The following is a 27,341-nucleotide window of genomic DNA, read 5'->3' on the forward strand; positions in this document are numbered from 1 at the left end:
TCATATTTTTTCTCAAATTACATATATATATATATATATATATATATATACACACGTAAATTAAAACGTCCTTCCGAAGCGGGCGACGGGATTTTGATTCCGGCTGCCGACAGCTTCTTACGGGCGACCCCCCCAAACAACCTTCCTTTCTTACTTTTTAGTGCCGACAATTAGTTCGAGGCAAGTGTGTGAAAACTATTTGTAAGACGATTCCATAAAATCAGGTAAATTAATTCTAAGTTTGTTTAACAAGAATTGCTTAAATTTTAAAGTTTAATATTTTGTTTATATGTTATTTTGTTTAACATAAATTTATCGCAATGCTAGCTAGTTACGAAGATTATGATTTTGGCGTGACAACTGAGGCGAGTAATTACATTTTTAAATTTCAGTAATCTTTTTTATTTCAAAATATTTGTTTGACTCCATGGATATTCTAGTTAAGTTAGATTCTTCATATTTTAATTAAGATATGCATGAAAAATATGTATGAGATGCATGATATGTATGATATACTTGATCTGAAAGATAGATATGATAGAATAGATACACATTATAAGCACGATGGAAAGGGATGCATGATATAAATATGAGATATGTATGATGAATAGTTGCACAACATAGTAAATATGCATGTTAGTAAATGTATAAAGATATTTCAGAATATTATATGTTATAAAGAATGAAATAGTTTATATATAAATGTTTGTATGCACATGCTTAGATGAGGATTTTACCCCCTAATGATACAGGTAGGGGACGTCGGTATACCCTCGCGCATAGAGTTTTTCAACTATCCCAGATGATGGTTAGATCACTAACCGCTGAGCCGTCGAAATAATATCGGCCAAGGGCGAGTAGACCAGAGCTTACCTCCCCAAACAACAGTGATGTCTATATTGCTAACCGTTGTGCCGGTGGGATAATATCAGATAGAAGACAGGTAGATGTCTTCCACCCTAGACAATTGTGATGTTTACATCACTAACCGCTGTGTCGACGGGAGCTGACAAGACAATATTGGCTAAGGGTGTGTTAGGTTTTGTTGACGGTGATTCTCATAGAGATAGATGTCTATGTCAAGAGTATATAGTAAATTAAAGATAAAGTAAATGCATATAGAATACTTGAATATTTTCATTTTAGTGGATATTTCACGTATTATTTGAATATTAAACTGCTTGAGATAGAAACAGGATAGTAGAGAAGTTATTTTCATCTCCGACCGTCTGTTCCCATCTTGTTTAATTTCAAGCTCTGAGCCGGGTCATGACAGCTTGATGCATTTCAATGCTGACAATCACCTTCCCTGAATCCTCCAGCTGAAATTCACAAAAGTTAGAATGGAATTTAGTAACACAATTCGGGTCATGAATAAGCTTTCTAGTAGAAAGTAAGTTTCAATCTAGTTGGGGAAGAAAGCTGAATATCTTTGGATACTTTCACATCTCTTTTCCCAACAATCCTGGAGTGAAATCCCTCAGAAATTCTAACAAATTTGTGATTGGTGATTACTTGGTAGTTGATGAGAGCATGCATGTCCCCAGTTATGTGATCAGAGCACTTGAATCTATTATACAATGTCTAAATCCTCCATCGTTAACAAGATAGGAGAATATAATATCTTGATATATCATCAAGCTGGTAGGCTCCGGAGTAGAACTTACCTTCTTCATTTTATATTTGGTCATAAACCCAATTCACATTTAGGGCTGGAAAACTTCTGAGCTGCGGCAAGCTACAAGATTCTTGGCTGCTTCTTGCCGCAGGAGTGGAGAACTCCTGGAAAGCCAGAGAGACCTGCTTACATGGAAGAAGATACCTGCGGCTACTGGCTGGCCCCTGCCTGGGGCTGCTCTGCTGGCTCGGAATGGAGCAGCTGGGTCACCGGCGGATGGCAGGAAGGCTGGGAGGAGCACTTGGAAGTTTGTAGGGAGCTCTGGGAGAAGTCTGCAGGGATGTTGTTGTTGTAGGACGGAATTTGATTGTGTAGAAGAAAGGCTGCTGCAGGAAAGGAGAGTTCAGATGGACAGAGAAGAACAGAACAGGGATTTCTGCTGCAAGGAAGAGCAGTGGAAGGGGACTGCAGAAAGAAATGAGCCTGCGAGGAGGACTTTCAGCTGCTTGCAGGGATGGGCTGCTTGCAAGGAAGAGTTAAGGTGGGGAGAATTCCGTGACAGCAGGAGAAGTGCTGGCAGATGAGAACTGCTGCAGGGACAGTAGGAACGACAGAAAGTCGGCATAAAAGGGTGTTTGTGCTACAGTAGCTTCTTTTTTCTGAAGGAGGGTTCTGCCGCTACTTAAAGAGTTTGGCTGCTGAAAACTGTAGGAGATTCAGCCAATGCTGCTATTGAGAACAACTGATGCTGCTGCTGTAGTTCTGCTGAAGGAGGAAAACTTGCCGGGAAGGGTTTCCTTGCACTTCAGAAGAGTAGAGGCTACCATGTAAAGTTCCAAGGCCTGATTTGTTGCTGCAAGGACACCGCTGCTGCTGTGCCTGCTGTCATTGCTGCTATGGGAAACGGATGCTGAGCAGTCCAGCTGTGGGGAGGATTCAGAAGAAGGCATGCAACCTGCAGGAAGTGTGGGGAGGATTTCGAAAAAGGCCTGCAACCTGCAGGAAGAATGCCGCTTGCAGAGAAGAGGTCTGCTGTCGAAAAGATGAGAATTCCAGCGGCCAGCAAGGGTTCAGGTGAGTTTCCAGTAGCAAGGAGGTCGGCACGGAGGATCTAGGGTAACGCTAATGGCTCTGATACCATATAGAAAACAAGTTTTGGAGAGGAATAATTCTCTTGATCCATATTATTCTCTTGTACGGTATATATTTCTAGGGAAAACAATCCCTCCTAATTTACAAACATATCAAATATATCTAACCTAAATTAGAAAATGAAATATTTCTGAAATAGAATAGGAAGGAAATAAACTAATCAAATGTTTCTTAAGTTGTGCCAATCAAATCTTTCAGGACCTCAGATTTTCTCCAGAATCTTTTCAGATTTCCACAATCCAAATTTTTTTTTGTTTTTTTCTTGAACAAAGTTTGCTTTATCACCACATAATGGTTAATCCAAATTATTATATTTGACGTTAAATATTGGTAAGCTACATATATAGGGACAGTTTTTCTTTCTAAAAGTTGTATCGAAGTAATAAGCCTAATGGAGTTGAGCACAACTTTTTCCTTGAAAATAATATCATAGAAATAAATAATCTGATTTATTTATTTTGGCAAGCATCTTATATTATCCTGAAAGGGTTACTCTTCTTATTTTGTTGATTGTGTGTTGTTCTAAAAGGTTTAATTATGTCAACTTGCAGAGTGATCCAGCACTTGCACAAGCTATACAGGGAAGTGACCTAGATAATCTGCAAAGAATCCTGAGAGAGCGTCATCAGCAAAAGTTGCAGTTAAGGAATAAACAAGCAGAAGAGCTTGTAAGCAGATTTACTTTTCAATTTTGAAAGAGAATAAAAGGAGATTTGCTAGGCCATACAAATTCTTTCTTTTTTTTATTTTTTTATTTTTATTTTTTGTTTCCAAGAAGATTTGATAAACAGTGACTTATGGATCCTTTTTTATCCAATACTTATTGCTAATTCTTTTGGCTCCATTTATAATTTGCTCATTATTTAAATATTCTTGTAAGGCGGACACATTCTTGCTATTGAGACTTTTATGTTTCTATAAGCTTGGAGTTGAATGTTGCGCTTGTGCATTAGACCAATTTTAATTTTATAAATTTTCTACTAATTAACTTTTGTTGGAAATTGTTTTTGAAGTGTTTGTAGTCTTGGTGTTACCTAATTTTCTTCCTGTTATATTTTGAAGTGTGTGGCTGAAGCTCATTAAACTGAATGTTTTTTGCCCCATTCATTATTAGGCTCTGATGTATGCTGATCCTTTTGATGTTGAATCACAAAGAAAAATTGAGGCAGCTATACGTCAGGTTAGTTTTCTTCCATTATATCTTTTTGGCATTGATTTCAGAAGCAACTCTTTTAGCAGCAATCATGGTCTACAGAACCTTCACTGTCAATTTTTTCTTCTATGGATAACTTATTAGATTCGTATTTCATTCTAATGTTTTTTGTTGGCTTGTACCATTACCTTTCAAAAGTTTTTTTTAATTTATTAAATGTAATTATCATTGCCTTATTAGTTAAAGTGCATTTGCAGTTGGAGAGCAGTTGTTATTTCAATAATTTTCCTTACAAGGTTTAGGAGTTGAATTTCCTCCTCCTTGAGATACAATCTTGTCGTTCATGGCATTTTCTACAGTAGTTTAATATATGAACCAATCGCAAAGTCAAACAGGACATCCACACTTCTTTCTTTAATCCATGTCCTTGAGAATTTTAGTTTATTGCTTAATACCATCATCGCTTTGTTTTGGAAGGTAGATTGAGTACATGCTGACTTTGTGCCATTATCTGGTGGCTTGTCTTTTGGTATAAAATTTATTTCTTCTATTTACTTGTATTTGATCTTATTTTAACTTACCATGTTTTAAATTGTGAACATAAGAAGAAGGATAACTTTTTTTCTTAGAAAATACCTTTAACAATATATAAGAGTAAGCTATGATAAATTTTATTCTAGCTTGGTGAGAGAAAATAGGAAAGAGGAAATCAATGAGAACTAATTCCATGCAGGTAGCTCCTTTTTTCTTATAACTTTACATTACTAGCTACGAATGAGTTGGAACACTCCCATTATACCACTGTTTACAAGAGATAAGCTGTAATGAAAAGAGAAACTTATATGCAGAAGCATCTGGAAATGTGAAGTACTATGCACCACAAAAGTAATCAAGCACACCGAGAATAAAAGACATTAAGATTATTTGACTTTAACCAAGTTGATATCTACAGGCGAGCACAGGATTAATGAAGCCAAAATTGTTTTATAAAATTCATGATACTACTGATATTAGAACTAGTTCAAAAATTAATAGGAATGAAAGCAAACTTTATTTGCTCTGAATTAGGGTTACAACATAACACAAATTGGAATGGAAAGCACGACACAACAACAACACTGTTCGGCTAGGGCTGGAAGAGAAGCCCCGAGGACAGTAGTAGTGTCGGCGAGGTGGTAGAGGGAAGGGGAGGGATTGATGGCTGTATGGTTTATTGGAAAAGGACTTAGGGGGCAGTTTGAGGGCTGAAGGAGTGGGCGGCAGAGCAGGTGGCAGAGAAGGAAGGGAAGAGCTACTGGGTGCCTGATGGGGCGATCGGGACAGCCGGAACAACTATTTGTTAGGGCCGACATGGGGTAATGGCTGGAGAGGGAAACAACAGGAGATGCTGCAAAGACAAAGGTGGCAAGGGCGGTTTGGTGGTTGGATTGGGTTGGACAGCAAACCTGAGGCTGGGGAAAGGGGGCGGCTGGTCTACGGGAAGGGTTAGGGGTGGCCGACAGCTACGGGAAATGAAGGAGGAAGGGTAGGAAAGAAGATAGGGGAGGATACAACATTAACTCAGAGGAGGATACAACCGAAGCACCATCTGTCCTCCAATACAGCCCTAGCAAAGGAGAAGAAGACTCTAAGAAGAACCCTGAAATCAACAAACAACAAAAAACTAACCCTAATTCCAGAAAACAACACTTAAAAAGACTCCAATAGCGGAATAACAAAGGAGGAAGGCTCCAATAGGGAAATAACATAAAAGATAAGTGGGAGAAGGAGCTAGCGGCATTATTGCCCCTTCTAATTGGGGCTTGGACCGGTGTTGTTGGTCCATCTTCTAGTCGGTTCAGCCGGCTGACCTCTCAGTCCCGCGTCAACTATGCAATCTTTTCAAAATCTAAGAACACTTGAATATTACGATGAAGAAGCCCAATGAAACTATGACATACATTATTAACTCTCACCAAGTTATCAACGTTGAAGTCAGTTTTGATCAGACCCTAGCTTATATTGCTTTTCAATGTTGAAATTCTATGGCTGTCATCAAGAAAATTAAATAAAATAAAACTAAGTGATTTGCATTCACCCAAGCTAAGAGATTATATCTTGCTTCTTCAATCTTATGAAACTCAATAAGATAGTATGTTGTGGAAACATTTAAGCTTGGTTTCGAAACCCTTGTTGAGAACACCTGCTTATATCCACACACATAATTTGAGAAAGAGCAATAAGCGCCCTTAAGGATTTTTTTGTAAGTTGAAGGAAGGAACTTCCAACATTTATCTTTATGCTAGATTTATTAATTTGGACACTCTTCATGATTCTTGAGATGTGAGCTCCCATCCACTTGAACTAATGACTTGGCACACTGATCTTGAAGTAGAATCATCTTCATTAGATTATCATAATAATATTTTCTCTTTATTTTAGACTTTTTGTAATGCTTCTTAAAACCATTTGTGTTTATTGGACGAACCACTAAAGATATTGAGCATTTATGTCAATAGAACACAATTGCGTGTGCCATGTTGCATGGCATGGCACGGTGCAGTACACCCTCGATGCCATCTATGTGGTGCGGCGCAACAAAATGACTTGCATTATTAGTGCCTTGAAAGTGCATTGGTGCAAGGCGCGTTGTCCAAATGGTGCACTCTAAATTAACTATGCTTATTTAATATAAAATAATAATAATAATAATAGTCTTTTTGGGGCGATTTGGATTGATCTGCAACCATTCACACTTATGTGAGATCCAACAATCGAATGTATGAGGAAGCTTTATGTGATGGGTGCTTCTTTTTAAAGGGATCAGTTAGACTTGCAATCAGGGTCCCTTTTAGGAGAAACATAACAGGAGACTTGGTGACACGAGATAATTGAGTCTTCTCCCTCATCATTACGAATGAGGTCAGGTGCGGGATTTCATCGATTCTGTCGTTTCCAAAGATAGGTCAGACATATCGATCTGTCGTTTTGAGTGAGGTCAGACAACCTTTTCTCAGCCATACCATGTCCAGTTTATCTGGCCTGGCTGAGCTTTTCGGTGGACAGTTAGCTTTGACTATTGACCACCACCCCCAACCATACCACCCAGCCATACCCTGTCCAGTTTATCTGGTCTGGTTGGGTTTCCTTTGTGGTTTGCCGGTTTTGACTGGCTAGCCACACCCCCCCTTGATTATACCCTGTCCAGTTTACCTGGCCTGGTTGAGGTTTTTTTTTGTCTTCTCTTGGGATGCCACCACGACTACTAAGAGAGTCTTTCTTTTGAGGATGCTGCCAAGTGCACTGTAGCTCAGTGGCGCAACGCACTTGTTGGAGGCCTTTTGTTGGCATTAATTTTTGGATGTCGCAAGTGTAGGATGTCTGCTCGAGCACTATGAAACTTTGTTTGATGCATGTGTTGATTCTAGTGGCGCAAGACATCAATTTAAGACCTTTTGACGAGTGTTGAGGGGCACGTTGTCGATGTCGTTTTGCTAGACTCTGGCTCTTGCTTAGGCGATGGTCGGTCAACATGTCATTGGTCGAATGACTTCAATCGGGATAGCGAGTCTTATTTGTTACTTTGCACGCGAAACTGGCTTAAATTGACCCGATCATCGACGAAGCTATTCGGATGACCCCAGACGACAAAACAGACCATGCGAGTACGTTTGGAACGTCGATTTCACATAAGGAGAATGCCAAACTCGCCACGAATTTGCGGGCGATGTTTAAATGCACAAATTATCATTTTTGGCTCGATCATTGAAAAAGTGGTTTGAAACAATCCCGAATGACGAAACGGACCACGCCACTGTGTGCGGAACGTCAAGTTCACTTAAACAGGAAGTTCATTTTGCTGTGAAAACGTGTTCAGGCGAATAATACGGGAACGATAATAATAATAATATTATTATTATTATTATTATCGTTCCCGTATTATTCGCCTGAACACATTTTCACAGCAAAATGAACTTCCTGTTTAAGTGAACTTGACGTTCCGCACACAGTGGCGTGGTCCGTTTCGTCATTCGGGATTGTTTCAAACCACTTATATATATATATATTATCTCATCCTATTCTTTTCATGTGCATGCTATCCAGGAGAAGATCATATTTAAATATTATCGCATCTTATCATGCTTTATCTCACGCGCATTCTATGCATAAAGAAGATCACATGCACCTCTCTCTCTCCTGTTATTCTATTTTATTTAGAACGCATGCGTCTGCCTCCTTATTTCTTCTCGAGACGCTCCAGCTCTCGCGAAACTCCTCTCACCCGCTCGATCTCCCAAACGATAGCCCGGGCTCACCTGCTCCCTCGCCAGATCCCTCCTTCGTGCCGGAGAAGCCCAGCGCCGTCCGCCTGAGCTCCTCCAGTGCTGGCCGAAACTGAGCCGCCACCTTCTTCAGGGTGGTCCGAGCCTCCTTTCTCCTGCGTAACTTTCGACGCCGCTAGCGCCGTTCGGAGCTTCCTTCATCGCTGAAAGCTTCAGCTGCCGAGCTCCTCTTCCTTCTCTTGGCCGACCTCATACCGACATCCTCCCTCTCGACCTCAATGACTCCCTTGGGCAGTGCTCCGTGCAGCAAACAACGATACACAACACTAATTTTTCTTTTCTGTTTTGAACTGCTCCTATCTAAAGCTTGGGAGACAAAAAAAAAAAAAAAAATGAGCTCGTTGCATATAATTTTCATGAAAAATTACCGTAATTCCTTGCGTGATAAGTTTGGGTATGCTTATGCCCGATCAATTATTCTCTAAAGTACGTTTCGGTTATATTTTTATATCTCAAAATTAATTATTTTTGGGTATTTTGCATAACTCATGACCTATATGTTTCTTCTTCCTTACTGCACGGTTTGTTGCGAGGCACGTCGTTGCATGGACTAGACACCGACGGCTTGGAGCAAGCATATAGAATGTGTCTGCAATCGTCACGGTGGTGAGATTTCCCAACTCTTAGCTGACCCTAGGTTTTAGTGGGGTCTAGGTGTGTGGGTTCGATCGCCACACGGGGTGCGTGCGCCGGCGTGAGCTGGTGCGACGACGTACCTATGTGATTGATCGTCGTTTTTTCTAGAGCTAGCCTTTAGGTTAGGACTTCTCATGCGTGACCAAACGTCCCCGTAGAGCTGAGTGTCTCCCCTTTGTTGTGAGTCTTAAATCTTTATCCCGCCGGGTTGAAATCCCAATTTCTCACAGTTTTGATGCTCCTAATCTTCCTTGGGGGGATTAGTTGAGTTCGCTCTTAGAGGACGCGAAAAGCTTTGCAGTTATTCCGTCCTATAAGATTTGTAGAGCTGAAAAAGCTTTGTAGTCAGTTCATTTTACGAACGGTGGAGAGTTTCCCATACGAGAAATCGGAGGGGGAAACCCTCCACATTGTCACGCCAAAGTTGGAGGCGGCGATGCCGCAAATCCAAGTGTGTCAGCGTAGGTACCTATGCGAGGTCGTTAGGACGAGTTTGACGTGTTGTCAAGCGGTTGGGTTTCATTGCATGTGCATAGACCATTTGATGCATTTTGGCATGTTGATCATATTGCATGTCATATGCACGATTACTTGATCGCTTTGGTTCAACTGATCACCCTGGCCCAGTCAACCGACTCTTTTGGTTCGACCGGCCGCCCCGACCTAGTCGGGCTGCCATTTTGCTCGACTGGTCACCACGACCCGGTCGATCGATCATTTGCATGTTATTGCATGTTGTTCCATAGTTTCCATGATCGTATTGCATGTTGTGCATGATCATATTGCATGTTTTTGTGTATGTGTCTGCTTGTTCGTTTGCATGAGCGTCATTATTTGTTTGCATTGCACTTTTGTTTGGTCCACTGCCGTCACGGCATGCCCATTCCTGGGTCATTGTCTCCTCGGTATACTCACCTGCACTGGCCACTATCGTCACGACATGCTCATCTCCGGGTCACTGCCTCCTCTTCATACCCATCTGTCGGGCCGCTGCCGTCACGATACGCCCATCCTCGGGTTACTGCCTCCCTGACTCACCCATTTGTTCGGGCCGCTGCCGTCACGGCATGCCCACCTTTGCCTGAGTCACTGCCTCGGCATTACCCATCTGTCGGGTCACTGCCTTCACTCTTGTCGAGGAGGCACTGACCCGAAGGTGGGCATGCCGTGACGGCAGCGGCCCGAACAAGTGAGTGTGTCAGGGAGACAGTGGCCTGACAGATGGGTATGCCAAGGAGACAGTGACCCGAAGATGGGCATGCCGTGACGACAACGACCCGAACAAATGGATGTGCCAGGGAGACAGTGATCCGATAGTGGGCATGTCATGATGGCAATGACCCGAACAAATAGGTGTGCCAGAGAGACAGTGACCCGAGGATGGGCATACCGTGACGTCAGTGGCCCGATAGATGGGTATGCCGAGGAGGCAGTGACCCGGAGATGAACATGTCGTGACGACACCAACCCGAACAAATGGGTATGCCGAGGAGGCACTGACCCGAAGGTGGTCATGCTGTGACGACAACGACCCGAACGAATGTGTGTGTCAGGGAGACAGTGATCCACGGATGGGCATATCGTGACGGCAGTGACTCGACAGATGGGTATGCCGAAGAGGCAGTGACCCGAAGATGGGCATGCCGTGACGGCAGGGGCCCGAACAAATGGGTGTGCAAGGGAGGCAGTGACCCGAGGATGGGGATAACGTGACGACAATGACCCGACAGATGGGTATGCCAAGGAGGCAGTGACCCGGAGATGAGCATGTTGTGACAGCAGTAGCCAGTGCAGGTGAGTATGCCGAGGAGGCAATGACCCAGAGATGGGCATGCCGTGACGACAGTAGCCCGAACAAAAGTGTAATGCAAATAAGTGATGACGCTCATGCAAACGAACAAGTAGACACATTCATACAAACATGCAATATGATCATGCAAACATGCAATACGATCATGGACAACATGCAATAACATACAATAATATGCTAATGATCGATCGACCGCGTCGTGGTGACTAGTCGAGCCAAAGTGGCGGGTCAACTAGGCCGGGGCGGCTGGTCGAACCAAAGTGGTCGGTCGACCGGGTTAGGGTGGTCGGTCGAACCAAAGTGATCAAGTGATCGTGCATATAATATGCAATATGATGAACACGCCAAAATACATCAAATGGTCCATGCACATGCAATGAAACCCAGCCACTTGACGGCACGTCGAACTCGTCCTAACGACCTCGCATAAGTACCTAGGGTTGACACACTTGGATTTGCGACATCGCTGCCTCCAGCTTTGGCGTGACAATGTGGAGGGTTTCCCCCTCCGCTTTCCTCGTAGGGGAAACTCTCCACCGTTCGTAGGGCGGACTAGCTACAAAACTTTTTCCGCTCTACGAACATCGGCGATCTTATAGGACGGACTAGCTACAAATGAGCAACCATGCGACATAACAACTCGACAAATGAGCAACCATGCGACATAACAACTCGAGCTATCATACTCAAAGTAAATGTTGGATGCATGAAGCAATCCAATAAGGAGGAGGTGCTCCTCTTAATCTTCTCTGATCGAGGTAACCCTACCAAGCATCAAAGCAAATTCAGGTATCAGAGAGCTCCGATAAAACATGGATAAGTGGTAAAACCAATACAATATGTTACTCGACATGACGGACATAACCAACCAAACTGATCGAGAATATCAAAATGTACAGGAGATATGTAACCTGCATATGCTTATCAAATGGGACAAAAGATATGTATCCTGACCACATATCAAACGAGCAACCATGTGTCTAAATAGCCTGAGGTATCATGCTCAAAATATAGTTGGACATCATAGTGTCTCTACAGAAGATGGATCGGTGGTAAAATCGATACATGTCGCTCAACTTGGTGGACAAAACCAACCAAGGTAGTCGAAACTATCAAAATAGGACAGAATGTAGGTATTCTGCCTATGTACAAGATGAGCGACCATATGGCTAAATAGCCTGATGTATCATGCTCAAAGTATAGTCGGACATCCAAGTAATCCGAATGAACATCGAATGAACATGGATCGGTGGTAAAATCGATACAACATGTATGAACATGGATCAGTGGTAAAATCGATACAACATGTCATTCGACTTGACGGACAAAACCAACCAAAGCGGTCAATAAGAAGATATGGTTATATGATCAGGATGACCTAACCATAAGAGTGCTTCCACAAGCACTAACGAGGCGACTCTCGTCGGGGATTCTCCCATTTAGCAAGCTAATGTTTGCTGGGGAGGAATCGAGTATCTCGATGCAGACATGGGTCAACTAGCTGACTGACACAGCAGGTCGTTCGACGTGGTGCATAAAACCAACTAAACCAGTTGAAACCATCAAATGAGTTTAGATATCAAAAATGCCTAACACCAAGAGTGATTTTATGTCAGCACTTGCGAAACAACTTTCACTGAGGATCCATGGATCAACCATCAAACTAATACAACATGATACTCGACATGATGGACAAGACCAACCAAATCAATCGAGAATATCAACAGGGTTACATGACCTAGCACGGTTTAACCCCCAAGAATGCTCCAAGTGAGCTAGTGAGAAAATTCTCGTTGGGGATTATCCTATCACTTAGCAAAGTAGTTTTGCTGGGGAGACATCAAACATCCCGATGTAGACATGGACCAACTGAGCGACTGATACAACATGCCATTCAATGGGGCGGACAAAATCTCCAAACCGATCGAAAGATCATCGAGGTGGACTTACAAGTCCAAACGTAAGCAAACACTAACAAAGTAAGTTTTGCTAAAAGGTCTCTCAGAACTAGCAAAGTAGCTATCGCTGGGAAAGCTCAACAGATATTTCCTGCAAGAACTGGCTAAGGCACTTCTTGTCGGGGAAAATACCGGGGCAAACGTCAGACATCAAAAGTGGCTCTGACTAAGAACATTGATCGGATAGATAATAGATGAAGAGTAAGGCCGATATGACATGTTGCTCTGACAAGACAATGAAAATTGACCAAGTCAGGAATATCAAAAAGAGTGGATGAATAAAACATACCAACTCTATATATGATTCTGCTACAGGAGATTTGGTAGAATGAATTCCGTCGAGAAATTGCCGCCGTATCCAAGAATGGTTGGTCAAAATATAACTTTCCAACCACAAGGGTATATTGCTCTTAGACTGACCCTGAAAACACCCCTCAAAGGGGAAAACACCACACTCATTTGAAGTAAGTGAGAAACCCTAATTCGGACCCACACGTGGTGCCCAACCGAATAGAGGTGGTGAAGAAGGAAGCATGGCTTCCCGCACAAAGATGTATCAATCGAACTTGACCTCGGTCAATCGAGACACCTGAGAAGGGTTGGGCAAAATAAAATGCACAAACTAAATGGTGTTTAGCCATAAGGCAAAAACCAAAATATATCCCATAAGGAGAATACACCACACTCATCTGAAGTGAGCGGGACAAGCATATCCTAAGAAAGGTACTCAGTTTGAACTGTGTAGAATGGGTAACCGAATAATACTGCTAGGAAAGGGCATGACTTTCCTGCATAAGGCAAATATCAATCAAAATTGACGTCCGTCAATCGAGATATTGCAAAAGGTTAGCTAGGCAAAATATGATAACCATGAAATATTCTCCAAGAAATATTATGCGAGAGTATCTCATCTGGTCAAGGGTGAAGGCAGACTTATGTTGATTACCACCTCATCTGGTCAAGGGTGAAGGCAGATGTATGTTGATGATCTTAAGCTAGTAGGCAAGTGGAAAGTGAGACTCATGTATAAGAGACATGTGTTGATCCAAATAAAAGTGGCTGAAGACTACACCATAATTTTCTCCAAGAAATATCTTAATATCAAAAGCAAATCAATGAAGTTACTCAAGTGGTCTTCTAATTTCGACCCAAATCATGAAACTACTACTGTACCGGTATGTTTTAGTTACCTGGTTTCAAGCTGCATTTTTTTTACCATCAGGTTTTCTACTCTATTGGGGTCATCCTTGGGGATCATTTGAAACTAGATCTGTCTACTTTCAACCTAAATAGACTTTCGGTGGTCAGAATACTTGTGGAAAGGGATATTACTTTACCTGATGTTACTGAAGTCTGGCTGGGCATAACCCATAATGGTTATTGACAACAAATCGTCATGGAACACAAACCCCCATATTGTACACACTGTAAGATATTTGGTCATATCCTTGCTAAATGCCTTAAACTTCATCCTAATTTGAAATCTAAGGTTCAAGTGAATAAGGATGAGTCTAACCCCACTATTGTGGACATTTTAGTTCCACCTGAGGAGGATACTACCAGACAGGAGGTGTCTGTTGCACCTGAGGACCCCCCACATGACACTGTTGTTACTGTTACTGCGAGTGATGCGATGCTGACACCTACAAACTCCATAAAAAACAATACTGATGCACTATTACCTATAAATGATAGTGTTCAGACTGATAATCAGGAGAGTCTCGCAACTCCACTTCTTTAAGAAGTATCCGGTGTAGCGGCAACTTATACTTCACATATTCCAGAACCTACTGTGGGTACTAATGTTGGTAATTCTTCAGCTCTACCCCATCAGGCTGATTCTCCGGAGGAGGAATGACAGGTTTACACTTCCAGGAGGAAGAAGAAGAATGGAGATCTACTAGAGCTCAGGAGTCTTATTGATGATACTTTGGTTACTACGGGTAATGGTCAGCACCTTACCAATCTGCTAGCTGGATCCCTATCGAGAACTAGAGTCAGAGGCAAGTCTAGATTGGGATGACCCACACTTTTTCAGCGTGAAGAATAGAGATCTACTAGAGCTCAGGAGTTTTATGGTTGGTTACTACGGGCAATGGTTAGCACCTTACCAATTTGTTAACTAGAACTAGAGTCAGAGGCAAGACTAGATTGGGATGACCCACACTTTTTCAGCACCCGGGTGATTTTTGGGTTCTTTTTATTTCTATATGTACCGATCTTTTACATTTTTTGGTATGTGTTGTACTGTGTGGGTTGAGTGTTTAGGTCCACCCATACAAACCTATCTTGCTACTTGTTTTACCAACATTGATAAGTATAAAGTCGATTTTTAAATTATCAATAGAAGATGAAAAGTGAATTCCATCAACCTTTGCATACTGTTGTACATTTTTTAAAGCATGAATTTTTTTTCAATAACCCTTAAATTAAAAAGAACAAAAAATTACCGATGGATTATATGCATGTAGTTTAGATAAGGATTCCGATGGAGATGGTAAAATTAGCATTGGGTTAACTGTATGTATTAGGGGTGAAGGATTATTTGGTATTTCTTAAAGTTGTAAGAAAAAATGACCACTTGGTCACTAGGTAATATGATTTCAATAAAATTATAATTAGTATTAAATAATATTTTGAAATTCAGGTAATTATGAAAGTTACTAAATACTTCTAGCTGATTGGTTGCTAGCGTATGACCAATGAGGACGGTTATAAAATTTTGTAATTAAAGTGCTCGGCCTAACTTGTGGTTCTTTTAGATGTGAATGCGATTAGCCTATATTTGATCATATAAGTATGAAATCGAAATTGTGTATTGACTATTATTATGAAAATTTATAGATTACTAATTTTAATAATTTCGGAAATTTATATACATATCACACAATTTTTATGCATTTACATATCTAATAGCCACGGTTTGTTATTTATAGTTATAGCTCCATGATGTCATAAGTTTATGCATGAAAATGTGTCATTCACTTTCTGAAAGGTAATGATGGTAATATTTTTATATGATATTAAAGATTTAGGTGGTATGCATATAAATATGAATGCTTAGATGTTAGATATGTAAATATATAATAATTGTGTGGTATGTATGTAAATGCCCATAATAATTTTTAAGTGCAGCTTTATAGCAAAGTAAGAAGAAGAATGGATCATGATCGTCTTAAAGATTTAGTTTATGTTAAATATAATAGGACTTTAATTCATAGATATAACAAGCATGATGTTATTGATGCAATTTATTTTACTAATGAGTGGTTAATAGGAAATATGGATGATCATTCAGTTGAAGATATAATGAATTAATTATTGTGAAGAAGATTTGATACGGAATGCTGTTGAAATAGTTGGTTGTGTTTATAAAAAAAGCGATAATATTCATGAGCTATCTAAAGACAGAGAAGAAATTTTCATATAAGCTTAACATTACTGCAACTGAACTTAAAGATGATGAGGGTGATGAAAAAGAATATGATATAGGATATAATGATGATGCTAATGATGAAAATGAGGTTTTTTTTTGGCTTATGATGACGATACTTTTGTTGATTAGTTTAGTATCATATGACAAATATTATGCTTTCAAAAAACTAGTATAGTTTTGAATTTTAAACGATTGTGGTGTTGACTATTTAGCATTTGAACTTAAGTATTATTTTTGCTATTTTTATTATATGATGTTATATATTTCAATGTAATAGTCTTTCATATTTTTATGCATTTTTATTCATTACTTTTTAACATTTTGTGTCATATTAAAACAGCATGTGTCGTGCCGTGTGATATGTGTTATAGCTCTATGGTGACTTTTGTACTACGGTGCACCATTCACCATGAAAAAATAATATTGAGCCAATTTCAATAATTTTTTGCTTGATATTTTGGAAAAACCTGGAGTGCATCCACTACAAAAAATTTGTATTTTTAAAGTGGCTGTGTCATAATCTTACATGCTTTAATGGTACCACTGGACATTGGGATAGCCTATTTAATGCAAAATTGATTTCTCTAATTATCTGTTAAAAGTCATTCTATAATTTAGTGCTTAACCTTGCTCAACAATCTTTTTCCTAGAATGCAATGCTAAAACACAAATCGCAACTTCATGTAATACAAAGTTAAGCTCTGAGATTGCTTTTCTTTGCACGACGGAAAAAATTATGTTGTATTACAAAATTTCATGTGCATGTGACCTATACATGTTTCTCGGTATGTTGAAGAGAAAACTCATACATGCTTTTCTTGACATGGTGGGGAAGAAGACCTGATAGTTATATGTACTTTGTTGGGCTCTAAGAGGAAAATAAAATTTCATGTTTCAAACTTCAATGTTGGTACACAGACCTTTTCGTGCTATTCATGCTTTTCTTAGGTGTCTCACTCATTATATTCGTCTTTTATGGTGTGGTGGGGAGGTATAGCACTCTCATAGCTGCTTATATGGGGGAGATATCGAGAGGTTGACAGAAGTTTTAGTGAAAGGACCTAAATAGAATAGACTTAAAATGAACTTTTTGGACTTGAAAGTGGGACTGAATGTAAGCAATTAGACAAGCAATCCAAACTCATCATAGAGCTATAACACATATAAGATGGATTCTTAAAATGCCATACATGTAGTGGCAATGGAATTGTAAGGGCCTAAACAGAGAACTTGATGGCTTGTTGAACAAGCATGAACAAACCTTTAATTGACTTCTAGAACAGTTAGAACTATGAACTGTAGCTGCGTCTAAAAATGACTAAATGAGGGCCTTTGTTCAAGGCAAAGAAATGCCATTATGTGGGTCTATTTGAATATAAAATTGGGACTGAATGTAAGCAAAATACACTACTTTAGACACAACAAAATTGCAATTTGTGAAAATCATAATGCGATCTGTATCTAAGAACCTGTAAGTGGAGAGAATGCGAACCTCAAAGCTCAAAATTGATAATTTGTGTGTATTTTAATAACAAAATATCCATATAAACAACAAAAATTGGATAATTTCAAGATTTACATGTGTTTCACAAGGCAATTTTCAACTCAAATACAATGCCTCAAAATTTGTGTAAATGCTTGATAGCAGAGAAAGCCCAAACCACCACAAAAAAGCACTATAATTATTATTGAATTCAAAATGTTGCAAACAAGACTCTTGTGAACATAAAATAAACGAGAACAAATATAAAGTACACCGTAGGGAGATGACGTAGGGAGGGGTTGGTGGCGGTTGGCTAGCAGGTGGAAGACAGTTTTGGTGAAGGCGGCAACAGTAGGATGGGTTGGAAGAGAATCATCATTGACTGAATCTGGTGGAGGGGGCTGAAGCAGCTGTTGAAGCGATGGGGATAGGCTGCTGCAATGGTTGGAAGCAAGTGACAGCGACATTGGCTGAAGGGAAAGATGCCTATCGGTCTGTTTGATAGGTGGAGGAGGTTCGTGGCCTTATGGAGTAGAGATGGAGGGATGGCAAGCTCCTGGAAGGTGGTAGGAAGGGACAACCAACAACAGGAAGAGGGCTGGAAGGGGCCTGTACGGTTGCTGGGAGTTGGTCGGAGGTCTGGGTGGCAGTTGAGAAGGGCCTGGAGGCTAGTGCAATGGATGGAAGGGGACTGGAGGTGTGGAAAACAACAAAGAAGATGCTTTGTGGATGTTAGAAGCAGAGCCTGAGGGGCCGCAGAAGGATAAATGTCTCGTCGTGGCCGAGCTATAGCCGGAGCACCACCCAGATCCTTGGAGACGGTCACCACCTCAGATGAATTGCAACCGGAGCAACTTCTCGTGTCAGGTACAATCACCGGAGGGGAAGAACACCACAAAAGCAACAACTGAAATCAACGATCATTAAAAAAAACTCCTCACCCTAGGCAAACATAACATAATATAAAGGATCATAGCACAAACAAATAGGAAGGAATTTGAAATTGGGATATAAGTGGAAGGTGGTAGAAAAGATAGGCAATGAATAGGGAAGATTTAAAATTGGAACGAAATGATAAAGGGGATAGAAAAGACGAACAATAGAATAGGAAAGAATGGGAATTGGATAGAAATAAGAAAGGGGATGGAATAGGAAAGGGGAGGGGTAGAGAAGGGTTGGTCCGCAGTACTGTAGTAGCTATAGTATTGCGTCTGCAGTAATGTAGCACCTATAGCACCACGACTCTGTAAGCTCCCACGTCAGTGCTTTGAAAAGCATTTATGCTCTCGAAATTGTGTTTTTGTCTTTGAAACTGAACACAAGTGCTTGCATTTGAAGTCATAAAATGTTGCACGGTCAGCCCATCTTTAGAATTGTGTAACTTCTTTAAAAAATATGTAACATTTGCAAACCTATTCATACTCAAACTTAAAACTTAAGCTATTATATGCATCCTCTGAGGCAGACCCCTTTACCTATTAAATAAGGTCGTAAATTTCACTAATCTAGTTCGATGAGACTGATATTTTTTTTGGCAACATTCGTATAATAAATTTCAGGAAAATTGTAATGGATAATGATTTTAATTAGTACTCTCAATCTAGTTAGAATCATTATCGACTGGGAGCCGAATACTTATAGACTTCACCAAATTATTTTTGTTTTATGTTAACATACACTTTTCAATGCCTTGAACAAAGAAAATTTATTTTTAAGAAAATGCAATTACTATGCTAACTGTAAAATCATAAGTTGTAACTCTTAGACTCGGTTCTTTTAATTTGAGGTATAGTCAATAAGGTTTACAGTATAAAGAATATCCTAAATAAACTCAAATCATGTGGAAGCTACAAATCCAATCCTCCGCGAGCAAGTAATGTGAGTTGAAAGAGTTCAATAAATAAAATTTAATAATTCAAAATACCTCGATGATGTTAAAATCTTAACAAGTGGAGATTCTATCTCCGAAGTACCTTTAAACCTTTAAGTAAATTCTTTAAACAAAAATTTAAAAATCTCAAAAAATTTTCAATTTTAAGGCCTAAGATTAAAAATCCATCCATCCATCGTTTACAAAAATTTGATGAGGATTGAGAATGACAAGTTTAGGATGACATTTGTTTACTAAGAGTCAATGTTATATTATCATGTGTAACCCCATGATCACTTTGATAAATATTTTGACGGTGAAGATGTTGCACGTGTCTTCCGGCTCGATGATTTTTTTGACAAATGCTACTACGAAAAGAATGAATATAACTGGGTGATTTGCTGCAAAATGTCATTTTTAAATTATGGTCACAATTAGAGCCCATAAATTTCTCAATGGCCCAAATCCTCTAAATGATGAATTATGGAGTGCTTTTGATAGAACCTGAAACTATATGTGAGCTAAGGTCAACTTACTATTGTCCTCTTAAACAAAAATCCATCATCGTTATATAATATTCCGTTGGGTGGTGCAAAGTAGTTTTAACTTTTAATTGAAAATTTTCTCTCTTAATCGGGAGGAGTGATTAATTATAGTTTTATGCTTATGTGAAATTTAGAATTAGATTTTAAAGTCCTCGTAAATGAATGAGAAATTTGTGTTAGCGTCTTATTTAAAATTCAATGTATCTTCTAAAAATTTTACCTGGATCACACGTCAAGGGGCTTTGAGGTGGCTCATTGTGCACTTGGATTAGGACATAAAGATGTGCAGGATAATTTATACTTGACGTTATAACGACATGTTGTATTACAATAGTAAACCCGCAAGTTAAAAAATGAGAGTCATTTATTACTTTCAAAAGTGTAACTATTAAATTTGGATAAATCGTTTTTATAAAACTTAGAAGGAAAGGAAAATAATTTGGTAATGATTGTTTGGTGTTACATAGGGTCCTCGTGATGAAATATGATCTGGTTGTGCAAAGGAGGCACTAAACAAAAAGAACTGTAGTAGGATAAAATGGTGAAACTTAAAATATGTTTACTTTTCAAAATAGATTCAGAACGTATATTTGAATTATGAGGTTTAACCAAATTTTATTTGATCTAAAATGGTTAAATTTTAAAAGATTTTCATTATTATAGTGATGCTAATTTTTTTGTGAAGAGTGTAGTAAGCAAAGTGAATATGCCCGAGTCTTATTAATTTATATCATTTATTAGAGATAAGAAAAGAATACAGGAGTTGTATAATTGGTAAGAGAAAGGCAATTTATATAAGTTGGACAATTTAGTAAAATTTTCATTGAAAGCATTTGGGATTATTTATAGCTAGGAAGCTAAATGTAAATTCACTAAGAGAAAAAGCTTCTGAAGTCAAAGACTGAACATTTGAGTATAAGGTGACTATGAAAACTACAGTTGATACATTAGCTCAAAAGAAAAAAAAATTGTGTTAAGAGTTGGATTATAATCTTTTCGCGTCTATCAAGCTATTCAGTAGAAATTACTGTTAACATGAGGTCAAATGTCTTATCCAAATATCTTGTACACCAATCTTGAAGCTATAATAGGCCCACAAAAAGAAATGAAACCGATAGTAATGCAAGGGCCATCCATAGTATCAATAAATAAGACGAGCAATCCAAACTCAAAATCAGCAAAAGAATAAAAAAGTGATTATTTGTGTTTAAAGGAAGATTGAGTTTATTTGGCCACCTTGGAAAACTTTTCTTCCCATGGCTTTCCCTTTAAATCCCTCAAAACTATCTTCATTGCAATCCTTGTCTAAACATTCATCTATGGGAAGGTCTTTCATGTATTTTCTCTTATAAACAATTAGTGGATGATCATACTCATAATTATCTTCGGGAGAATTATTGTCAAACAAATTTTTGAGAAAACCTTCATTATTAAGATCACCCCTCAACTTCAACCACTTTCCGATCTACAGATCCCTTATGAGGTGAGCACAAAGCAATGAGAAAAAACAGCAGATTATTTTTCAAAACCCAGGAATAAAAATTGATGAGATTTGAGAAGAATCATCTACGAAAGTAGAAAGAGGGCCAATTCTCTCTTTAGAAGTATCCAAGACTATTGTCTCAAACTATTTCAATTGATTTTGTAAAACAATAGCATTACGGAGAACTAAATTTTCATTTTTATTGGCCAAACTTAAAATTGCAGCCAACCTTTGAACAGATAAATTCTTAAGCCAATTGCTCACTTAAACCATTACCATTTTGGTCAAGATGCTTCAATGGCCTATTAAAGCACTTCCCATCTTTGAAATTATGGCTAAGCAGTGATCTTTTTTTGCCATCATTCACACGAGAATCCATCCCACTAGGACATTCTTCTGAATTACATGGACATCCTCAAATTTCTTGGTACTTTGTTACTAATGCTTGATGTTAGAATTCCTATAACCACTCTATGTGTGAGGCTTGTTATTTTTCAAGACCTAGCAAAGAATGAATAAATAATTATTATCATTCCTTAATATTTTGCAATGTACAAAAGCTTATGGGTTTCTCAATATCGTTTGCTAAGGATATTGATCAATTACGAAGCTAACCTAAGTTTCTTTTTTATATTATAAATGCCCGCCTAAACTAAACTATGGACTGTAGAAGGTCTTCTATTAATTAAACCTATGTTAGAATACACTTTCAAGGGTTTTTGAAATAACTCTCTTGGAAAGAAAAATCATTGCATGATTAATAAGATGAGCACATATATTTGAAAAATAAATCAATGCTGGAACAATGAGAGATTCCTCTTAAAATGTGAAATGTGGTAGTCATTTTGGTTATTCTTATGTGGAATATGAGACATAATATGAATATCGAGGTAATATACATGATTATTATTCATTTTCTTGTAACTTGATCGAAATATATTTGAAGTCCAACATACCAATAATATTGCAACCAAGTTCTAAGGATGCAAAAAAATTTTTTAAGCTCATCAAAACAAGGTTTACCCGTTGAAATTTTACCAGCATGTGTGAATTTTAAAGGCTTTGCTAACAATTTGTCTTCCTAAATAGTTGATAACACCACATATAAACCGTTGAATTTGGAAGGGGTTTTGATGTCAAAACAATGAGGCAGAGATTTGGGACATGAGGGTTGGAAGAAAGAATTTAGAGGGACCACAATAGGAAGTATCCAATCTATGACAAGGAAAAATGACAGATGAAAGTGTTATCAGTATTGGTGTGAAACGTTCTTGAAATAGGGAGAACAGAAACAAATGAAGAGTGGAAAACATCCCCAGCTAACATATAGGATGTGCCACGTTATGCTCCAAAATATGTGTAGGGTTGCTAGTATACACCGAATGTGTTGGTGCCAATGTGCTAAATGATGGAGGGATCTGACCACAATAGTGCTATTGGTTGTAGTTATTGCTTTTGAAGTTAGTTCTATAATTTTAAGCATGTATTACAACTAATGTTTTATTTTGTAGTCTATTGTTTGTTAGGGATCATTACTGTTTTACTTGTAATGGATGCTTTATTTACTTCTCTTATCCAAGGGATCTTTTTCTTAATTATTATTTTTTTTTAAGTAAGAGTGTAGTATTTGATTCATCAAAAGTTTGTGTCTAGTCTTACGAGATACTAAGATTTTTTCTTAATATCTTAATCCACATTTTCTATTCATTATATGAGATGCCAAATCCATCTATTTCTCAATGATATTTTTAAAAAACAATTTGGAATTCGTTGTTGAAAAACAAAGCTCTTAATATTTTTTTGAGGATAATAAAAAAGGTTAAAACGCTTCTTGGACTATTTGAATGAGCCCACTTTAGTCCTAGTCATGCTTTCTTATCTAGTAGTGATGATGGGGGATGAGACTTCTATTATATTAGAAAGATGCACTTGTTTATACGTTTTATTTTTTGTCATCGATTCACTCTTGTACAGCATTGCATTTTACAGTTGGCTGTCTTTCCATCACAACATTCAGTAGTCTCGAGACTATCATGCTCACAAGATAATAATGTTGAGTATATGAGAAATTTGAACAATAGACATGAAAGAACCATAAAGTAGACTTGAATTTGTTGGGTTTAATGATGAATGGCATAATGGAACTTCCTATTTTGTCCATTGTGGGCGGAAGCTTTATTATTAAGTTTTTCATTGTGTTAAGGGGTGTGGTGCTGTTGGCATTTGTCCCTATTGGTCTTGCTAAACAAATTTTTACTTCTTCCATCTATGCCACTGTATTTTTAGTGTGATAGTGATGTACTTGACACATCATTTGGTCCCTTCAACTGAATGAACTTTCAGGTTTGTCCGCATCTGATTTACATTTCTGCTTAACTCTAGAATATTTCATTATCTGCTACCAGAAATACATATACATATCAACTGCAGGAAAATAAAACATTCCATGTGATTTCTATAGAAGATTACTTTTCTTGTATTCCAGTGGTGCATGGTCTATTGACATTAAAATCATATTTAAAAGGAAGACTTGCTCATTTTATCCCATCGTTTAATATATTTTGTTTTTTTGCATGGCTAGTTTTCGCAATTTATATAACTCACTTATTATCATTAAAGTACAGAGAGGCATTGATGAGAATATGGAGGCTGCACTAGAGCATAATCCTGAAGCATTTGCTCGTGTTGTAAGTAACTTCCTTCTTTTATTATTTCTTTTTAAGTAATTGCCACTATTTTTGTTATTTTTGATCCGTTGTTTTTGTTATAGGTTATGTTATATGTGGATATGGAAGTCAATGGCATACCCTTAAAGGTATTTCTATAATATGGTGAATTTCTTAACACTGAGCATTGTGAAACATAGTTTTTATCCGGTAGAAAGCATCATCAAAATTTATTTGAACCTCTTCACATGTGCAGAACAAATGCTGATCGCTGACATATACAAATGTTATGTTTGTAGTGGCTATATTTGATTTCATAGATTTTCACTTTCCCCTCCTGTTAGTGACTAGCTTATCGAGACTTCGTATTACACTTCCGTGGTTAGTTTAGTAGAGGCGGATGATATGCGGCTTTCTGTTACCTGGCTGATACTTATTGAGGTATAGAAAATATTCCTTGCTTGTTATGGGGAATTAAAGATGATAAAGGTATTGGTTCTAGAGCAAATGACAAGTTCACAACATTTCATGTAAGAATGCTAGGGTTCAAAATTACTTTTACATCACTTACTGATACTTATTGAGGTATAGAAAATATTCCTTGCTTGTTATGGGGAATTAAAGATGATAAAGGTATTGGTTCTAGAGCAAATGAGAAGTTCACAACATTTCATGTAAGAATGCTAGGGTTCAAAATTACTTTTACATCACTTGCTTTTTGTAATTTTGTTTGTCGAAGGTTTGAGTAATTATGAAAATAAGTCCACTCAAATTACTTGGGCTGACACTAGTAGGTTACAAAAGATTTACTTTACATGTTTTAAAATATAGAAATGTTGTAAGATAAGAAACAAGTGCAAATCATGTTCTCTGAAGCTATATGGCGAGAAAAAAAAACTCTAGATTCACTGAACTTCACTTTGGATGTCAATAATATTGTTCTTGGAAAGAAACTCTTATTTATGCTACTCTTTTGGTTACAATTGACTGTTAACGAGGTGTGATTGGATTCAAGTAGAGTATTTATGGACTTTTATAAGAAGTGAATTTCTTGATATAGAGAATGGATTTCAAGGCATAGAGCTTAGGTCAGTTTTTTTCCTATCAAATTTAACAAGCTAAGTTATATATCATTTTAATAGCATGTGAAGCTGATACACCATTTCCTCTAGTGAATGTCAATGTTTTCGTGAAATATTTCATTTGCATTAATATACGTACAAAAACTATGCATGTGTGCATCTATGAAGTACAAAAAAGAGACCTATTATGTACAAGTATAATAGAAACTTCACTATTATCATCGACATGCATCAAAACAAAAGAATCACGCGCTTGACCCAAAAAATGAGTGGTCTATTACATTCGTGGGGTGTATGGAAAAATAAAACTTGCTTAAAGTTTAAGAGAAAAGCAAAATCCTGCACTTCTTGTGGTTGTTGCTGCCAAATTACATCCTTCATGGTAGAACATAAAAATTGTATGATATTCACGTTATCTCCTTCAATCATGATACCTCTGCATTCAAACATCCATGATTTGCAAAAATCGTGTAGAGATCTCACGGCTTGATGCTCCACTTATTTTTTCAGAGAATTGAATAAGCGCAAATTGCTTATCATATGAGTGCACGTAGTGAGAGCCCTTGGATTGACTTTGTTATTAGCTTAAATAGTTTAGGACTCGGGCTACTTCATGCTTTTTTATATTAAGCTTTAAGTTCTTATTGAAGTAGCTTTCATCTCTAGTTCTGCAACTATAATCTACATATTTCAGGAAAATATTATATACATTGCCAGATACTATATATATCATTGTTTAAAATTGCACAATATGATATCTACCTTGATGTTTTTTTTTAAATATTTGCAATGATATTTACGCCTTAATAGGTACTACGTGAGACTAATGCCCCACATAATGTGAGGCCTTCTTGAAGCCACACTTTGCTTCAATTCTTATGAGGTTTATCCAATTAGATATAAAGTTTTATTTAAAATATATATAAGTGAAAAATCCTAATAAATATTTTTTACTTGCACATATAATATAAAATCGATGATTCACTTAAAGTTGTTACCATTAACATAGTCATTATTTTAAAATCTAATAAATTTTCTTATTAATAAATATCGATTAAATAAGAGGAATATAATTGAGATTTAAGATTAGGAAAATGAATGAAAAAACATTGGATACAAGTTAGGATAAAATGAGGGAGAAATGAATCTTTATGCTTTCATTGAGTAATAAAGTGATTGGGACATTTGGATTGAAAAAATCTGACCTTAGTGGCTTCTTATAATTTTACTTTAATGGGGAGCGGGATAGAAAATAAGTGTATCAAGTTTATTTTAAATTTTTCTGGTTTTTTAAGTTTTTCTTTTTTGTTCTGATAACCATTCTTATTTTTTAATTTATTTTTTTTTTAATTTAACATGTAAGTTCTCTTCTTAAATAATTTATTATTATTACTTTATTAGGATGTTAGTATATTACATTTTAATGTATTTACAAGTTAGAATGTTAATATATCTCTTCTTATTACATACTTCAAACTTAGTATAGTACTTCTCATTCCATAAGGACAAAAATGTCTTAATACCCAATTACAAAATGGGAAATATTTTCTTTTTTTTCTCTATGGAGGGAGGGTGAATGACTTTTTACTGTTCCCAAGGCCTGAACCCTTTAAATATGAAACTTCCTTACAAATTTACTTTTGTACATGTCAACCATTTGCCACGTACCTATGAGATCAAAAGAGAACTGTGTATAGGAATTTGAAGTGTCTTTCCCGGGCCAGTTTTTCCTTCACATTATATGCCTATGGGGTAAGATGACAATTTATTTTTACCATATACTACTGCGTACTAGTTGTCTATCTCTTTTCCATTTATTTAAGCTCCATTACTGTTGCTTCTTTTCTTTTTGTTCTGATTGTGATTAATTCTGCTCTCTACACATGTTATATTTTTCTTTCTATGGAGTCTTTGGTTCAAAGTTATTACATGATAATATTAGGAAGTCTAACTTTTTGCTAGTGTTCATTGTTATGTTCTCTTTCAGGCATTTGTTGACAGTGGGGCACAGTCTACAATTATATCTAAAAGCTGTGCCGAGCGTTGTGGGTATGATATTTATTATCGTGTAATAAATTATCTGTTTGGTTACTTTTGAAAATAATTATTAATAAACTTGACGTTCAT

The 27,341-nt window shown here is 37.7% G+C and overlaps 1 protein-coding gene across 2 annotated transcripts in view; it reads left to right on the forward strand.

Moving 5' to 3' along the window:
- LOC110030405 (DNA damage-inducible protein 1) overlaps positions 1 to 27,341 on the forward strand; it is a 95,815-nt gene that overhangs the window by 27,554 nt on the left and 40,920 nt on the right. For both annotated transcript variants that reach the window (XM_020733103.1, XM_020733104.1), the window contains 5 exons: positions 3,322 to 3,438; positions 3,885 to 3,950; positions 24,091 to 24,153; positions 24,237 to 24,281; positions 27,202 to 27,263. In XM_020733103.1, coding sequence (XP_020588762.1) covers positions 3,322 to 3,438; positions 3,885 to 3,950; positions 24,091 to 24,153; positions 24,237 to 24,281; positions 27,202 to 27,263 — 353 coding nt within the window. The remainder of the gene's footprint in view (positions 1 to 3,321; positions 3,439 to 3,884; positions 3,951 to 24,090; positions 24,154 to 24,236; positions 24,282 to 27,201; positions 27,264 to 27,341) is intronic.

The sequence above is a fragment of the Phalaenopsis equestris genome, unplaced genomic scaffold (assembly GCF_001263595.1).
Source record: "Phalaenopsis equestris unplaced genomic scaffold, ASM126359v1 Scaffold000715, whole genome shotgun sequence".
NCBI classification, from domain to species: Eukaryota; Viridiplantae; Streptophyta; class Magnoliopsida; order Asparagales; family Orchidaceae; genus Phalaenopsis; species Phalaenopsis equestris.